Source organism: Pseudophryne corroboree, chromosome 6 (genome assembly GCF_028390025.1).
Source record: "Pseudophryne corroboree isolate aPseCor3 chromosome 6, aPseCor3.hap2, whole genome shotgun sequence".
In the NCBI taxonomy this organism is placed as follows: domain Eukaryota; kingdom Metazoa; phylum Chordata; class Amphibia; order Anura; family Myobatrachidae; genus Pseudophryne; species Pseudophryne corroboree.
In genome coordinates this window covers 58,747,179-58,764,817 of record NC_086449.1, presented here as the reverse complement: position 1 = coordinate 58,764,817, position 17,639 = coordinate 58,747,179, and the positions used below count along the sequence as shown (strand labels likewise).

The 17,639-nt window shown below is 46.2% G+C and overlaps 1 protein-coding gene across 1 annotated transcript in view; it reads right to left on the bottom strand.

Moving 5' to 3' along the window:
* Positions 1-1,146: 1,146 nt before the first annotated feature.
* The window catches only part of LOC134936125 (complement C3-like), a 674,806-nt gene continuing 658,313 nt past the window's right edge, over positions 1,147-17,639 (bottom strand). The window contains exons 39-41 of the mRNA XM_063931038.1: positions 15,634-15,717; positions 4,762-4,897; positions 1,147-1,362 (exon numbers count right to left, since the gene is read on the bottom strand). Coding sequence (XP_063787108.1) covers positions 1,221-1,362; positions 4,762-4,897; positions 15,634-15,717 — 362 coding nt within the window. The 3' untranslated portion in view covers positions 1,147-1,220. The remainder of the gene's footprint in view (positions 1,363-4,761; positions 4,898-15,633; positions 15,718-17,639) is intronic.

The following is a 17,639-nucleotide window of genomic DNA, read 5'->3' as shown; positions in this document are numbered from 1 at the left end:
GTGCAACCACCCAAGGACCTCATTGTTAGAACTGTCCAAATCCTGCATATCATCCTAAAACGTTTTTGCTATTTTGTTTTTTAAAAATTGCTAACTTTTACCAGTGTTAATTCTATATTTTAATTCTTTTTTTACACATTGCACCAGGTAGTGCCCCCTTTTACACATTGCGCCGTGTGTGGTGTGTGTGTGTTTGTAAGTGAAACTTACATTCGGCTCAGGAGCAGGCAGTGGCCGGACCTTTTCCACATGTCTCTCTTCTTATGAGACGGGTATGGGTCGTTGGGTCGACACAACTTAGGTTGATAGTCATTAGGTCGACCACTATTGGTCAACATGCATTAGGTTGACAGGGTCAGTAGTTCGACATATAGTAGATCGACAGGTCAAAAGGTCGACATGAGTTTTTTTTTACTTTTTTTGGTGTTGTTGTATTCGTAAAGTGAGGGGAACCCCAATTAGTGCACTGTGTCCTCTCGCATGGCTCGCTTCGCTCGTCATGCTTCAGGCAAGGTGCTCGGCACAGGTTACTATTCCCAATCGTAATCCACGTGGATCGTAAAGTATGAAAAAGTGCAAACATTTTAAAAAAATGGTGAAAAACTCATGTCGACCTTTTGAACTGTCGACCTAGTACAGGTCGACATAATGACCATGTCACCTAGTGACCCTGTCGACCTAATGTATGTCGACCAATAGTGGTTGACCTAATGACCGTATCCCTTATGAGACATGGAAGCGGTGTGGAGTCAGGACTAGGGAGGGCGGAGCAGTACGGGAAGCAGCAGTGCTAGATTCGTAACAACTGAGCTGACGGACTAACAGCGTGGGCATGCGGGTGCTGCAGCAGACTTGTGCCCACTGTGGTTTTGTGCTGTGGGCAAAGAACTTCTAGCACACCGCTAGTTAGTGCCCTGAACCTGACATCAATATAGGAATTCAAGGTTTTTATTCTTTCAAAAAGACATTGCAATGGTCAGTTATGTGTATTTCTAATAATGAGTGTAGCTTATAGTGGTTCCACCATCTTCACTTTTGGACACATACACAGGCGTACCACCCTAGCACTCCATTTACTGCATGACGTAGGCTTTGTATAAAACTAAATAGGATACAGTTAATTAACTGCTTATATAAAGAACACAATAACAGAGACGACTGTTTTATTGTTATATAGAATTAATACATTTACAGACTACATTGGAAATGCAAAATGTGATTCACTGAATACAACCACGGAAATCCAGCTCATCTGCGAAGTTGAATAAGTCCTCACATAGCTCCCCATTCTCAGGTTTCTGACATTCCTTGTCAGTTGGTATCCTCTCAATCCAGGTGTCCCTGGTGACCATGTAAGTAAACCTGCAGTAAGAATGAAGATTATAATGTCAGGTAAGGCAGTGTTGTTACTTTGGAAAAGCCTATACAAGCAAATAACCTGAGTGTGGGCTGATTGCCCCTAACAAGCGGGGGCCTGGTTAGCCTGGCCGAGCAGCTCCGCCTCTCTGTGCTCTGCCCTGCCAGCAAGTGGCATGATGTGTGGACACGCCCCGGCAATGTATGCCCGCACCCGCAAGACAGAAGACAATGGTGGTCATTCCGAGTTGTTCGCTCGGTAATTTTCTTCGCATTGCAGCGATTTTCCGCTAACTGCGCATGCGCAATGTTCGCACTGCGACTGCGCCAAGTAAATTTGCTATGCAGTTAGGTATTTTACTCACGGCATTACAAGGTTTTTTCTTCGTTCTGGTGATCGTAATGTGATTGACAGGAAGTGGGTGTTTCTGGGCGGAAACTGGCCGTTTTATGGGAGTGTTTGAAAAAACGCTACCGTTTCTGGGAAAAACGCGGGAGTGGCTGGAGAAACGGAGGAGTGTCTGGGCGAGCGCTGGGTGTGTTTGTGACGTCAAACCAGGAACGACAAGCACTGAACTGATCGCACTGGCAGAGTAAGTCTCGAGCTACTCAGAAACTGCACAGAGAAGTCTTTTCGCAATATTGCGAATCTTTCGTTCGCAATTTTGCTAAGCTAAGATTCACTCCCAGTAGGCGGCGGCTTAGCGTGTGCAAAGCTGCTAAAAGCAGCTTGCGAGCGAACAACTCGGAATGAGGGCCAATATTCATTTTTCCACACGCATGTCTACAGCACGTACACACTGTACACAAAGCGTACTGTTAAGAAAAAAAACTACATGCACCATTGGTTTAAAAGCATCTATAAAGTACAAAGCTGCTGTAGCCCAAGTTGGAAAAAAAATCATTGGTCAAAATAATTTGTCCTTTCACAGAGTGTATAATGTAAATTCATGTTAATAGCAAAAATCATCAACTGTTAGAAACATGCAGCTGATTCAGGGTCTTATTCAGAGTCCGTCTACAATGCGCTATAAGACTTCATTCTCAAATTGCGATATTTCACGCTCCACATGCACAACGTCTCAGAATCTGTGCCCTTTTCTTGTATCAAGTCTGTTTTGAGACTCATTGCAACTATAGGGCTAAGACATGGGCAGCAGTGGTCACGGAATCACCGGAAGTGGGTAGAGATGGCCATTGGTGGGTTAACTATTGATGGTCACCATTGATGGTTAACCTCAATGGTAGGAAACCATATGCAAAGAAACCATCAATGGTTTCACCCACTGATGGTCATTCCTGCTTTTCTATTCATGAGGATGCAGACTAATCACAGACTGGGGGTGGGGCTTTGGGGGTGATGGGGGCAGAGCTATGCTTTATGTCCCGATACCTCATACGAAAAAATCTGATGGTTCTGTTCCATCAATGGCAGGAAACCATTGGGTTCTCCTTCACTGATGTCAAAAGTATTTCACTTCGGACATAGGGGGTCATTCCGACCCGATTGCTTGCAGCAGTTTGTCGCAGCACAGCGATCGGGTCGGAACAACGCATGGCAGCTTTCATTACCTAGCGATCGCCTCTGAGACAGAGGCGGTCGCTAGGCGAGAGGGGGCTGAATGGCGGCGTAAAGCCGCTGTTTAGGGAGGGCGGGCCGCGGTGGCTGCGTGATGTCTCACGCAGCCGCTGCGGCCAGCGGGAATGACGTACAACTCCCGGCCAGCCGCAGGAGCTGCACTGGCCGGGAGTTACTCCTCAAATACAAAGGCATCGCCTCTGTGCGATGCTTTTGTATTTGTGTGTGTGTGAGGGGGGGGGGGGGGGGCGGCACTGACATGCGGGGCGGACTAGCCCTGTGCTGGGCGTCCCCCCGCATGTCTGAGTTAACAATCGTAGCTGTGCTAAACTTAGCACAGCTACGATCAACTCGGAATGACCCCCATAGGGGGTTATTCAGAGTTATTAGCAAACCAAAAAAGTTAGCAAATGGACAAAACTATGTGCAGTGCAGGTGGGGCAGATGTAACATGTGAAGAGAGAGTTAGATTTGGGTGGGTTATATTGTTTCTGTGCATAATAAATACTGGCTGCTTTATTTTTACACTGCAATCTAGATTTCAGTTTGAACACACCCCACCCAAATTAACTCTCTCTGCACATGTTACATCTGCCCCACCTGCACTGCACATGGTTTTGCACAATTGCGAACTTTATTGGTTAATTCTGAATAATCCTAAAAGACCATCAATGATTTCAAAACAATGGTCGATGACCATCCCTAGAAGTGGGCATGATTGTGATTACACTTTTCATGCAGTTGTAATGGGCGATTGGTGTCGGCAGTTAATTGCAAATGAAAACTACTATGTGTACCAAAATTTCTCATAGGCAGCCTCCTGGAGGGGTCTGGCTTGTGTCAGCTCTAATCCTGGTGTATGTGTAAAAGTTAATAGTGATGACTGCGGAGCTGAAAATGATGAATGATGATTGGTCACGTGTGAAAACACACACATTTATTCAAATTTACTAAAACCATAGAAGCAGTGTTTGAACAGTCATTTTACACTGCAAGGGAGCCATGCTTATCATAAATAAAGACTAGTTCATGCAGAATTAGGGTTGGGGAACCCTGCAAATATATTTAGAAGTGCTGAAATAAAATATCATTTTATATGCATTTGATTCACGGAATTCAGGTTGTCCATGCCACGTGAGGACTTATTAGCTGCACAGTCAGACCACTAACTTTAATGTATTTCCATTGTGGTCTGTAATTTTTAGTATTTTCTGTACCGGCAGTGAGGCCACGCCTCCAGCCTGGGGCGTATCTAGAGAGGAGGAGGTCCATGTGCATGCTCCATCTGGGCCCCCTACACTCTAGCCGGCAGCACTGTAGCTCTGGGCACTAGTGTCCTTAGGGGACCCTTGCTTTGTCCCAGAGTCTAGAGCGCATGCACGGATCTCTGGGAAAATTACCATTTTCCCAGTGATTTTCCTACTGCGCATGGGCGAAACACCGTGGAAATGGCGCCGTGACATTTTTTGTCAGTGATTTCTGCAGTGCTGCTGCTGCGCCGTGGGATTCCGGATTGTAAACATGAAAAATAATGGGTGCAGGGTATGGACCCTGGACCACGGGGGCCCGTGTGCACCGCACACACTGCACCCATTATAAATACGCCAGTGCCTCCAACCCGATTCAGTCTCATCCCAGCAAGGTGCGACAAGGGGAGGGAGTTGCTGCCAAGAAGAGGGAGTCGCATCTTAGGTTTTGCAAAGGCAACGCTGAGTAAGACGCAGAGATTCCAATTTTTTTGAATCACAAATTGCCATTAAGTTTAGTCTGACTCTTAATGAGATCCTCTATCACTAAAATATCTTAATGAGCGTTTCTTTACTTACTTAGAATCTATGAGCCACAGATCTTGACTCAAGCCCCAGATCATGTAATCTTGGCCCTCCTGTAACTGTAGGGCATTTCGACATTTTTCATGACTGATAAAACTGCGACTCTCACCAATAGAAACGATATCTGTGCCTGAGACAGGGAGAATTGTGGCATATTCAGAATTTGTACAGCAAATTAACAAAAAACTAAAATAAAATAAAAATCAGAAAACAAATCACATTCTGCACAGGAGAAAACTAAACTAAATAACAAGTGAGGGTAAAAAATGTTTGTTTTTAGTAATTTCTGGTTAGAAAAAAAGAAATGATTGAAATGGTCATTTAAAAAGACTTTCTGGGAGATGTCTACACACTAAATGGGGTAATATTAGGGGATTCTGTACTGGAAAAAGACTTAGGGGTTCACATAGATAACAAACTAAGCAGCAGTACCCAAAGTAGGAGTGCAGCAAAGAAGGCTAATAAGATATTAGCATGCATAAAACGGGAAATTGATGCAAGGGACGAGAGTATTATACTCCCATTATATAAATCACTAGTGAGGCCACATCTTGAATACTGTGTGCAATTTTGAGCACCATATTACAAAAAGGATATCCTGGAGCTAGAAAAGGTCCAGAGGCAGGCGACCAAACTAATCAAGGGCATGGAGACGCTGGAATACGAGGAAAGGCTTGCAAGGCTAGGCATGTTTACATTGGAAAAGAGGAGACTAAGAGGGGACATGATCAACATCTACAAATATATAAGGGGTCAATACACAGAGCTTGGGAGGGACCTGTTTTCTATAAGATCAGCACAAAGGACACGTGGTCACTCGCTTAGGTTAGAGGAGAGGAGTTTCCGCACATTGAGGTGAAAAGGTTTTTTCACAGTAAGGACAATACGTGTTTGGAATTCCCTGCCTGAGAGAGTAGTAATGGCGGACTCGGTTAACACCTTTAAGAATGGGTTAGATAAATTCCTATTGGATAAAGATATTCAGGGTTATGGTGCGTAGGCACGCATTATAGTTAATATAACTAGTACTAACATAAAAATAACTAGTCCTATAATAAGACTGCATAGGAGACCACAAATAGGTTGAACTCAATGGACAATTGTCTTTTTTCAACCTTAGTTACTATGTTACTATGTATTAAACCTCTGAGAGAGATTAAGGGGTCCATTCATGAAGCAGCGAAAAGTGTGGAGAAGTGAGCCAGTGGAGAATATGCCAATGGCAACTAATCAGCAGCTACATATAATTTTCTGCAGTGGGGTACACTGTGTTCCACAGGGAAAACATTGGGGTGTAGAGCGGGATCTTGATCCAGAGGCACCATCAGTCAAAGCTTTGACTGTCCCAGGATGCACTGGGGCCTCCTCTATAACCTCGCCTCCAAGCACTGTGAGCTCAGTTTCGAGTGGTGCCTGCAGGCAGCAGGTCACCTAACAGGCGGGATGCACTAGGCAGCCCTGAAAAAAGCTTAGAAGACTTTAAGGACCGCAGCACTGTTATGTCAGGGTGACATTCAGTGATGCGTCTCCGTCACCTCCCAAGCGGCGTCGCATACTCCCGTTGCTCAGATCCTGGGTACTTGCGGCAGAGACGCTCCGGCTTAGGCACACTGTCGCAGAAGCTCTCCTGGTTCACGTGGCTGCTACAAAGGGAGGAGGTAAGAGGGTCCCCCAGGCGGGACCCGCCACTAAATCAGTCTAGGGAGACGGACTGTGACGCTGGCGTGGACACGGTCACCGAGCAGGGACTCCACTATATCCACCATGGCATAGGAGTACAGGTCGGGTGTACTAGTGCCCCTATTGGTAAGCCTCCATAGTAACGGCGGTGAGGTCCAGCATAGGGGAGTCGGAGCTTGACATGTAGCCCCTCCCCCGGCCAAGGGCACCATCTCCTTGCAGATTTCCCACCCTGGAGCTGCCTCACACTTCCCTCAGTTCCTGACAGAGAAGCTGGTCTCTGGTGTAAAAGCCGCCTGCACACAGTGCGGAGACTTTACAGACACTTGAGTATTCTACATGTCTTGTTACAGACAGCGTTAGTTAAGAAAGAGTGTACCTATTCCAGAATATACAGTGGGGATTGAAAGTTTGGGCACCCCAGTCAAAAATTCATTTTAATGTGCAAAAAGAAGCCAAGGAAAGATGGAAAAATCTCCAAAAGGCATCAAATTACAGATTAGACATTCTTATAACATGTCAAAAAAATTTTTTATTTTATTTCCATCATTCACACTTTCAAAAGAACAGAAAACTAAAAATGGCGTCTGCAAAAGTTTGGGCACCCTGCAGAGTTAATACCTCCCCCTTTGGACAGCTGAGACCTGACAGTGTCATGGATTGTTCTCAATCATCGTCTGGAAAGACCAGGTGATGTCAATCTCAAAGGTTTTAAAAGCCCAGACTCATCTGACCTTGCTCCAACAATCAGCACCATGGGTTCCTCTAAGCAGTTGTGTAGAACACTGAAACTGAGAATAGTTGACGCTCACAAAGCAGGAGAAGGCTATAAGAAGATAGCAAAGCGTTATCAGATGCCTATATCCTCTGTTCGGAATGTAATTAAGAAATGGCAGTCATCAGGAACAGTGGAAGTTAAAGCAAGATCTGGAAGACCAAGAAAAATATCAGACAGAACAGCTCGCAGGATTGTGAGAAAAGCAAGTCAAAATCCACGTTTGACTGCACGATCCCTCCAGGAAGATCTGGCAGACACTGGAGTTGTGGTACACTATTCCACTATAAAGAGATACTTGTACAAATATGGTCTTCATTGAAGAGTCATCAGAAGAAAACCTCTTCTACGTCCTCACCACAAAAATCAGCGTTTGAAGTTTGCAAATGAACATATAGACAAGCCTGATGCATTTTGGAATAAAGTTCTGTGGACCGATGAGGTTAAAATCGAACTTTTTGGCCGAAATGAGCAAAGGTACGTTTGGAGAAGGAAGGGCACAGAATTTAATGAAAAGAACCTCTGTCCAACTGTTAAGCATGGGGGTGGATCAATCATGCTTTGGGGTTGTATTGCAGCCAGTGGCACAGGGAACATTTCACGAGTAGAAGGAAAAATGGATTCAATAAGGTTCCAGCAAATTTTGGACGCTAACTTGATGCCATCTGTGAAAAAGCTGAAGTTAAAGAGAGGCTGGCTTCTACAAATGGATAATGATCCTAAACACACCTCAAAATCCATGGTGGATTACATCAAGAGGCATAAACTGAATGTTTTGCCATGGCCTTCACAATCTCCTGACCTCAACATAATTGAAAATCTATGGATAGACCTTAAAAGAGCAGTGCGTCACAGACAGCCCAGGAATCTCAAAGAACTGGAAGACTTTTGTAAGGAAGAATGGGCGAAGATACCTCAAACAAGAATTGAAAGACTCTTGGCTGGCTACAAAAAACATTTACAAGCTGTGATACTTGCCAAAGGGGGCAGTACAAGGTATTAACTATGCAGGGTGCCCAAACTTTTGAAGACGCCATTTTTTGTTTTCTGTTCTTTTGAAAGTGTAAATGATGGAAATAAAATCAAACTTTTTTTGACATGTTATAAGAATGTCTAATCTGTAATTTGATGCCTTTTGGAGATTTTTCCATCTTTCCTTGGCTTCTTTTTGCACATTAAAATTAATTTTTGCCTGGGGTGCCCAAACTTTCAATCACCACTGTATTGTACAAGTATTCTGATATATACCTCTGGTCTAGGACCGCGTTGTGTGTGTTTATATATACTAGTCCAGTGCAGTTTTATTGTGCTTATAATAATCTCTGCATTGCCTGTGACTGTGTGTGCCTGTACCTGCTGTATAGTTTCACTCTAATGTGTAACCCATCTAAGGTAGTTATCACTATATTCTGTACCCGAAGGGACTAGGTGAGTCAGGGTCCTCTAATATAGTGTACTCAGTACTTATCGCTATATGGATATTTTACTGTGTTACAGTCACGTACACCGGGATTTAGTTCACAAGTGTGTGTACTTTGGGGGTCATTCCGAGTTGTTCGCTCGTTAGTTTTTTTTCGCAACGGAGCGATTAGTCGCAAACTGCGCATGTGTAATGTTCGCAGTGCGCCTGCGCCAAGTAAATTAGCACAAAAGTTTGTACTCACGGCGTAACGAAGATTTTTCATCGTTGTGGTGATCAGAGTGTGATTGACAGGAAGTGGGTGTTTCTGGGCGGAAACTGGGCGTTTTATGGGTGTGTGCGAAAAAACGCTGGCGTTTCTGGGAAAAACGCGGGAGTGTCTGAAGAAACGGGGGAGTGTCTGGGCGAACGCTGGGTGTGTTTGTGACGTCAAACCAGGAACAAAACTGACTGAACTGATCGCAGTGGAGGAGTAAGTCTCGAGCTACTCAGAAACTGCTAAGAAATTTCTATTCGCAATTCTCCTAATCTTTCGTTCGCAATTCTGCTAAGCTAAGATACACTCCCAGAGGGCGGCGGCTTAGCATGTGCAATGCTGCTAAGAGCAGCTAACGAGCGAACAACTCGGAATGAGGGCCTTTGTCCGCTGGTTGTGTACTCTGTCTGGCTTCATCGTACTAACAGCCCGATTGATGCTTTATTAAAATGTCTAACAATAAGGTCAGTAAAACTGTGGAGGCTCCAGTAAATTGCAAGGCATGCTCCAGAGGTTTACCTGAGGGGGAAGTATTGTGTGATGGTCTGTGTTCTAAAGGTCATACACCTCCCAGTCAGCCTGCAGCTCCTGTAACTACAATTGAGCCACCCTGGGCTATGTTCACTACCCTCCTGGGGACACTGGTGTACCGTTTAGCCCCTCCCCATGGGACCTCCGGTGTCACTGCTGCCACAAGTTGTCCCTATAGTAAATCCGTCTTGGGATGAAAATATGTCTACCCAGCTGCAGCAGTTGAATCAGTCTTTGGTTAGACAGAAATCTACCCCAGGTCACTCCTGTGTACCTGGGTCATCTAAGCGGGCTGCTTCCTCCTCAAAATCCACTAATCTCTCTGATGTTTCATCTGATGAGGAGGGGGAGCATACGGTCCTGTCAGACTCTGAGTCATGTGTTACTGACGAGGATTCTCCTTTACAGGTTGATGTCCCTGCCCTGGTGGCTGCTATTAAGCAGATCCTACAAATCACTGAGGATGAGGATTCCACTAAAGTGGCCAAGAAAACTGACATGTTTAAACAACAGAAGGTGGTTAAAATTGTATTACCCCATTCTGATCATTGGTCTACCCCAGGTAAGAAATTCCCGCTCCCTAAACGGGCTTTGGCTCGCTATCCGCTCCCTGAAGAGTTATCTGGCAAGTGGGAAAATCCACCGCCGGTGGATTCTCGCGTCACCCGTCTCGTGGTGTCGTCTACTCTGCCTGTCACCACTGTCACCTCCCTGAAGGAACCAACAGAAAAGCGTGTGGAAGGATGCCTGAAATCTATATATTCCCTCACAGAGGCCATTCATAGACCCACCATAGCTGCCTCCTGGGCCGAAATGGGTATTGAGGCGTGGGTTCAGGCATTAGAGGATATTTCTGACAAGGCCAGACAATACCTGTCTCACATATGCACCGCTGCCTAGTACATTCAGGAAGCATCCTCTGAGGTGGAGGTACTTGCAGCCAAAGCGTCATCCACGTCTGTTCTGGCTCGCCGCATACTGTGGTTAAGGTCGTGGAAAGTGGATTTGGACTCCAAGAAGACCTTGGAGGTACTCCCCTTCACTGGGGACATTTTATTTGGAGAGGACCTGAACAAAATAGTGTCTAAGCTAGCAGCTGCTAAGACTACTTTTCTTCCTCCTACTAATCCTTCTACACAGAAGACGAAGACTACCACTTTTCATTCCTTTCAACCTCAAGGTAAAGTCAAGAGTCAGTCTTACCCCAGACAGCCTCATGCTCCCAAGACCACCAAGCCCAAGATGAAACAGTCCTGGGCAGCCCGTCAGCTTGCTGCAAAAGAAGATAAGCCTGCTGCATGACCGGACGGGCCTCCCCCTGGGGGACCCCAGGGTGGGAGGCCGACTTCTACAGTTCGCCCGGGTCTGGTTAAAGACCACTTCAGATGCTTCAGTACTAGAAGTTTTTTCTCACGGGTACGCTGTCTCCTTCAAGAGACGTCCTACCTCACCAGTTCTGCAATACGGTACTCACTTCAGACCCGTTGAAGGTGCAGGATCTTCAAACGGTGGTAGGTTCCCTTCTGAGTACAGGATTGGTTGTGCCGGTGCCTCAGTCCCAGCGGGGCGGAGGTTATTATTCGACCCTGTTTCTAGTGCAGAAACCCAATGGGTTATTTTGGCCTATACACAACCTCAAGTCACTGAACAAATTTGTGAGGGTTGCCAAACAAGTTTCGTATGGAAACATTGCGCTCTATTGTGCTGGCGATGGAACCCGGAGATTACATGATATCCCTGGATATACAGGATGCTTATCTGCATATTCCTATTGCCATATCGCATCAGCAGATCTTGCGGTTTGCTATTGGCGACAGTCACTACCAATTCCAGGCTCTGCCGTTCAAACTGGCCATGGCTCCTCGGATTTTCACCAAGGTTATGGCTGTGATGACAGCGCACCACCGTCGCCAGGGAGTCAGAATCCTGCCGTACTTGGACGACCTGCTGATTCTGGCGAGTTCCCACGATGTTCTCCTCAGTCATCTACAATTGATGGTGAGTTGCTTACAAGCCCACGGATGGCTGATCAATTGGAAGAAGTCCTCGCTAGTCCCAGCTCAGAGCATGGTGCTGAAAATCATGGACAGGATAAGACACTTCAGAGTGTCGATTCACTCCGCGATGCAAGTACTTGGCCTGATGGTGTCGACAATCGACATGGTGGAGTACGCTCAACTTCATTCCCGCCCTCTGCAACGATTAATTCTTGCCAAGTGGGATGGCCTGTCTCATCTGATCAGATCCCAAATGATCTTGTTGACTCTGAAGGTTCGTTTGTTGCTGACCTGGTGGCTCCAGGATCAGCAATTAAGCAGGGGCCATCCCTTCTGGATCCCCGACTGGGTCTTCCTGACAACGGATGCCTGTCTAAGGGTATGGGGCGCGGTGCTGGAGCAACACTCTTTTCAGGGTCGGTGGACCAAGGAAGAATCACTCCTTCCAATAAACATCCTAGAGCTGAGGGCATGTTCAATGCATTATCACTTGCCCTGCCTCTGGTACGGAACAGACCGGTTCAGGTACGGTCAGACAGCGCCACGACAGTGGCATACATAAAAGATCAAGGCGGCACTCAAAGCCACATGGCTATGAATAAAGAGTCAAGAATCCTTTGTTGGGCAAAACGCCACCTGCCAAGTATTTCGGCTGTGTTCATTCCAGGTGTCCTGAACTGGGAAGCGGACTACCTCACTCGTCAGAACGTACATGCAGAAGAGTGGAGTCTTCATCCGGAAGTCTTACAACTTCTAGTGGACAGGTGGGGTCTACCGGACATAGACCTCATGGCGTCTCGACACAAGGTTCCGGTCTTTGGATCAAGGACAAGGGATCCTAAAGCAGCATTCGTGGACGCACTAGCAATTCCATGGTACTTTCGGCTGCCTTACGTGTTCCCTCCAGTGTCACTCCTGCCCAGAGTTCTAAGGAAGTTCAAACTAGAAGGAGGAATTCTGCTTTAAGTCGCTCCAGCATGGCCCAGAAGGCATTGGTTCTCAGATCTGCAGGGTCTATCGACAGGGCATCCACTTCTACTTCCTCAACGACCAGACCTCCTCATACAGGGCCCTTGTCTCTACCCAGACCTGGCCAGACTGGCTTTGACGGCGTGGCTCTTGAAGCATCACTCTTGAGAGCCAAGGATTTTCAGAGGTGGTTATTCAAATGATGTTGAAAGCCCGCAAACCGGCCTTTGCCCGGATTTATTACAGGGTTTGGAATTCTTACTTCACCTGGTGTGCTGAGAAGAATTGTGATGTCCATAGATTCAGAACGTCCAGAATATTGGCTTTTCTGCAAAGAGGCCTAGACTTAGGCCTTTGTCTGGCCTCCCTCAAGGTTCATATATCTGCCTTGTCAGTTTGGTTTCAGAGAAAAATTGCCTCTATACCTGATGTTCAGACGTTCGTTCAGGGTGTTGTTCGGATTCAGCCTCCCTATGTCCCTCCTGTGGCTCCATGAGATTTGTCTGTTGTGATGAATGCCATGCAAGAGTCTCCATTTGAACCTCTTGAATCGGTGGACCTGAAATGGCTCACAGCCAAGGTCCTCTTCTTGATGGCCATTGCCTCTGCAAGACGGACTTAAGCTCTTTGTCTTGTCGTCCACCCTTTCTCATATTCCACCGGGACGGATCTGTTCTACGAACTCGCCCCGATTATTTGCCTAAGGTGGTGTCATCTTTTCGCCTTAACCAAGAACTTGTGGTTCCGGCCTTTGTCTCTTCGGATTTGTCTCCCACAGAACATTCTTTGGATGTGATTAGGACTCTCCGTGTCTATGTGGAGAGGACTGCCTCCATCAGGAGGTCAGATTCCCTTTTTTGCTGTTTGGTTTTCACAAACGTGGCTGGCCTGCGAATAAGCAGACCTTGGCCAGATGGATTAGTAAGGTGATTGCACAAGCCTATGCGCAGGCTGGACTCCGAGCTCCTGCTGCAGTTAAAGCCCATTCTGCTTGGTCTGTTGGACCTTCTTGGGTGGTCCGCCGTGGTGCGTCCCCAGAACAATTGTGCAAGGCGGCTACGTGGTCCTCAGTGAACACGTTCATAAGGTTCTATGCCTTCGATACTTCCGCCTCCCAGGATGCTTCCTTTGGACGCCTGCTTCTCTTACCTGCTAGGGCATGTCCCCTCCCTTGAGGCATTGCTTTAGGACATCCCCAATGTTTTCCCTGTGGAACACAGTGTACCCCACTGTAGAAAAGGAGAGTTATGATAGATTGTGGTTCTATGTGACTAACATCTGCCTTTTCTTTTACCTGCTCCTGTATTGGACTGGTTAACGAAACTGAACTCTCAGTGCCTGGAGATGGGGTTATAGAGGATGCCACAATGCATCCTGGGACAGTCAAAGCTTTGCCTGATGGTGCCTCAGGATCAAGATCACACTCTACACTCCGATGTTTTCCCTGTGGAACCAAGTGTACCTCGCAGAAAGAGAGTTAACCATGGTAAGTCTACCATAACTCTCCTTTTATAAAATGTACTTTATAAATGTTACCTCAACACTGATTGGTTGCCATGGGCCACTTCTGCCTCCACTGGCTCACTTCTCCACTCTTTTTACTGCTTCATGAATAGACCTCTAAGTGGAGAAGCAACCAGCAGCTTCTGTCATTTATCTAGCACAGCCTGTAAAATTACAGTAAGGGTCTCTGTTTACTAAGCACTGGGTTCTAAAACCCGATGCTGCTGATTGTTTTTATGCCCAAAATTTAAAAGGCCAATACTGTTATTACCTGTGTTTTGCTAGTAAAATCAATGCCCATTTAAATTTTGGGTATAAACATGAACGGAGGCGTCGGTTCTAGAACCTGACATTTACATTAGTAAATAATCCTCTTACTGTAGAAGCTGATTGCTTCATATGGACAACTACTTCACTGCGGCAGTGATAGCGCTGTATGTACATGCAGAAGGAGACGCCTATTACAAGCAGACGCCTCCTACTGCAGTAGTCATCCGAGGTGTATCCTAGGACACAGCATCGGATCACTCACTCACCATCAGAAGGCTTGCGTGCACCCATGGTGGTGCGCAGTCACCCGTCACAGAGGCCAGGAATTCTCTGTGCAACCACAGAGATCCCTGGTATCTTCCGTACCCCTAAACGGCAGCAACACACCTCTATTTGAAGAAACGTAGGCCGTCACTACCCCCTCCTTGCCCCCAAACGGCATCAGACTGTTAATCACTGGCAGTCTGATGCTGGACCGTGTGCTACGTCTCAGGACCCATTCGCGCATGTACAGAACAGATCCTGCGCATGCGGAAATAACTAATAATTGGTTCTTTGGAATGCATAGTGCATCTCCAACCACATCTGAATATCCCCCTTTAGTTTTCTCCATGATTTGATAATACTCCCCTGTACAGACACATTCCTAAAGCCTCAATAATAAAACATGCTTCCAATACAGTACATCACTTTCTGAAATGTTTCTGAAACACAGGAGGTGCGGTAAGTATCATATGTAATGGTATTAGTTATACGGAAAGCCGACTACGTCCATATGTTTACTATGGACAACATTGCTACTATACACTAAAAACTCTCATGTCCCTTTTACAGATTTCTTTTCCTTCTCCCTTTACTGCCATCTTCACCTTTATTAATGGATATTCCCATTCACATAGCTGCAGATGTACTAAGCTTCAGAGAGGGATAAAGTGTAGAGAGAGGAACTTCCAACCAATCAGCTCCTGTCATTTTTCAAACTCAGCCTGTAACATGACAGTTAGGAGCTGAGTGGCTGGTCATTTATAACTTCAATTTATCACTCTTCCAGGCTTAGAACACCTCCCCCATAGTCCATTGTTTCCAGACTCACTCCCCACAGCACTGTATGTCCGCCTCTTCCCACTATCGCTGACACACAACTGGAACAGCATTGGGTTATATGGGTCACTAAGCATGTACTCTGCATGTGGAAATATAATGTTAGATCTAGCTCCAGCACAGCAGACACAGCTACGGTATCTACTATAGGGCTCCTGTTATTGTAGTAGTTGCATGAGTGGTGGATTCTGTATACTGTACAATAGAAGAAGGCAAGCTACACACTATAAAACATAGGTTACACTCACTTCTTAGTGTATGATAATTATCAATAGCTATAGAGTATTGTGTCCTAATTACCAATTGTAAAGTGCAACGGAATTTGCTGCGCTATATAAGAAACTGTTAATAAATAAATAATTACCTTGCTTAATGACTGACTTAATAGTCATCACGCTGACATCATAGTTGCTTCTCTTCTCAGTCTTACTGAGTGTTGCGTTGAAGACTGGGGAGGAGAACGTTCCGTTACTTGGAATGAAATTATAATTTTCTACATTGTGCAAAAAACAGGATTTTAATACCTACTGGTAAATCCTTTTCTCCTAGTCCGTAGAGGATGCTGGGTTCCACATCAAGACCATGGGGTATAGACGGTTCCGCAGGAGCGATGGGCACTCTTAAGACTTTTCAGTGGGTGTGAACTGGCTCCTCCCCCTATGCCCCTCCTGCAGACCTCAGTTATAGGAACTGTGCCCAGGGAGACGGACATTTCGAGGAAAGGATTTACTTTAAACTAGTGGTGAGATACATACCAACTCACACCCTAACCATGCCGCACACATGGCATTCAATGTAACACACGCCAACAGGCATGAACCAATTGCAGCAACATGCTGAACTAAGATAACACAACTTGTGTAACTATAATAACTAAACTGTAGGTAAAGTATGCACTGGGACGGGCGCCCAGCATCATCTACGGACTAGGAGAAAAGGATTTACCAGTAGGTATTAAAATCCTGTTTTCTCATACGTCCTAGAGGATGCTGGGGTCCACATCAAGACCATGGGGTTTATACCAAAGCTCCAGTATGGGCGGGAGAGTGCGGATGACCCTGCAGCACCGATTGACCGAACTTGAGGTCTTCATCGGCCAAGGTGTCAAACTTGTAGAACTTAGCAAATGTGTTTGACCCTGACCAAGTAGCTACTCGACAAAGTTGTAATGCCGAGACCCCCCGGGCAGCCGCCCAGGATGAGCCCACCTTCCTAGTGGAGTGGGCCTTCACCGACGTCGGTAACGGCAATCCAGCCGTAGTATGAGCTTGCTGAATCGTCCCTTTGATACAACGCGCAATAGTCTGCTTGGAAGCAGGACACCCAATCTTGTTGGGAGCATACAGGACAAACAGAGCCTCTGTTTTCCGTATTCGAGCTGTTCTAGCGACATAAATTTTCAAAGCCCTAACCACATCTAGAGACTTTGACTCAGTGAATTTGTCAGTAACTACTGGCACCACAATAGGCTGGTTTATGTGGAAAGACGAAACCACCTTTGGAAGAAAATGCTGGCGAGTTCTCAACTCTGCCCTATCTTCATGGAAGATCAGGTAAGGGCTCTTGTGAGACAAGGCACTCTATTCAGTCACCCGCAGTGCGGACGCCAATGCCAAAAGCATCACCACTTTCCAAGTGAGAAACTTCAACTCTATTTCTTGTAGAGGCTCAAACCAATCCGATTGCAGGAACTGCAACACCACATTAAGGTCCCATGGTGCCACTGGAGGCACAAATGGAGGCTGGATGTGCAGAACCCCTTTCACAAAGGTTTTAACCTCTGGAAGAGAGGCCAATTGATTTTGGAAGAACACTGACAAGGCCGAAATCTGGACCTTGATTGATCCCAATCGGAGGCCCGCTTCCACACCAGCCTGCAGAAAATGGAGAAAACGTCCTACGTGAAACTCCTCCGTAGGAGCCTTCATGGATTCACACCAAGATACATATTTTCTCCAAATACGGTGGTAATGTTTCGACGTTACTCCTTTCCTGGCCTGAATAAGAGTGGGGATGACTTCCTTGGGAATACCCTTTTGGGCTAGGATCCGGTGCTCAACAGCCATGCCGTCAAACGTAGCCGCGGTAAGTCTTGATACACGCACGGCCCCTGCTGCAGTAGGTCCTCGCGAAGAGGAAGAGGCAGAGGATCTTCTATGAGTAACTCCTGAAGATCTGGGTACCAAGCCCTCCTTGGCCAGTCTGGGGCAATGAAGATTGCTCGAACCCTTGTCCTTCTTATGATCCTGAGAACCTTTGGGATCAGTGAAAGTGGAGGGAATATATACACTGACCGGAATAGCCACTGGGTCACCGGTGCATCCACTGCTATTGCCTGAGAGTCTCTCGACCTGGAACAATATTTCTGAA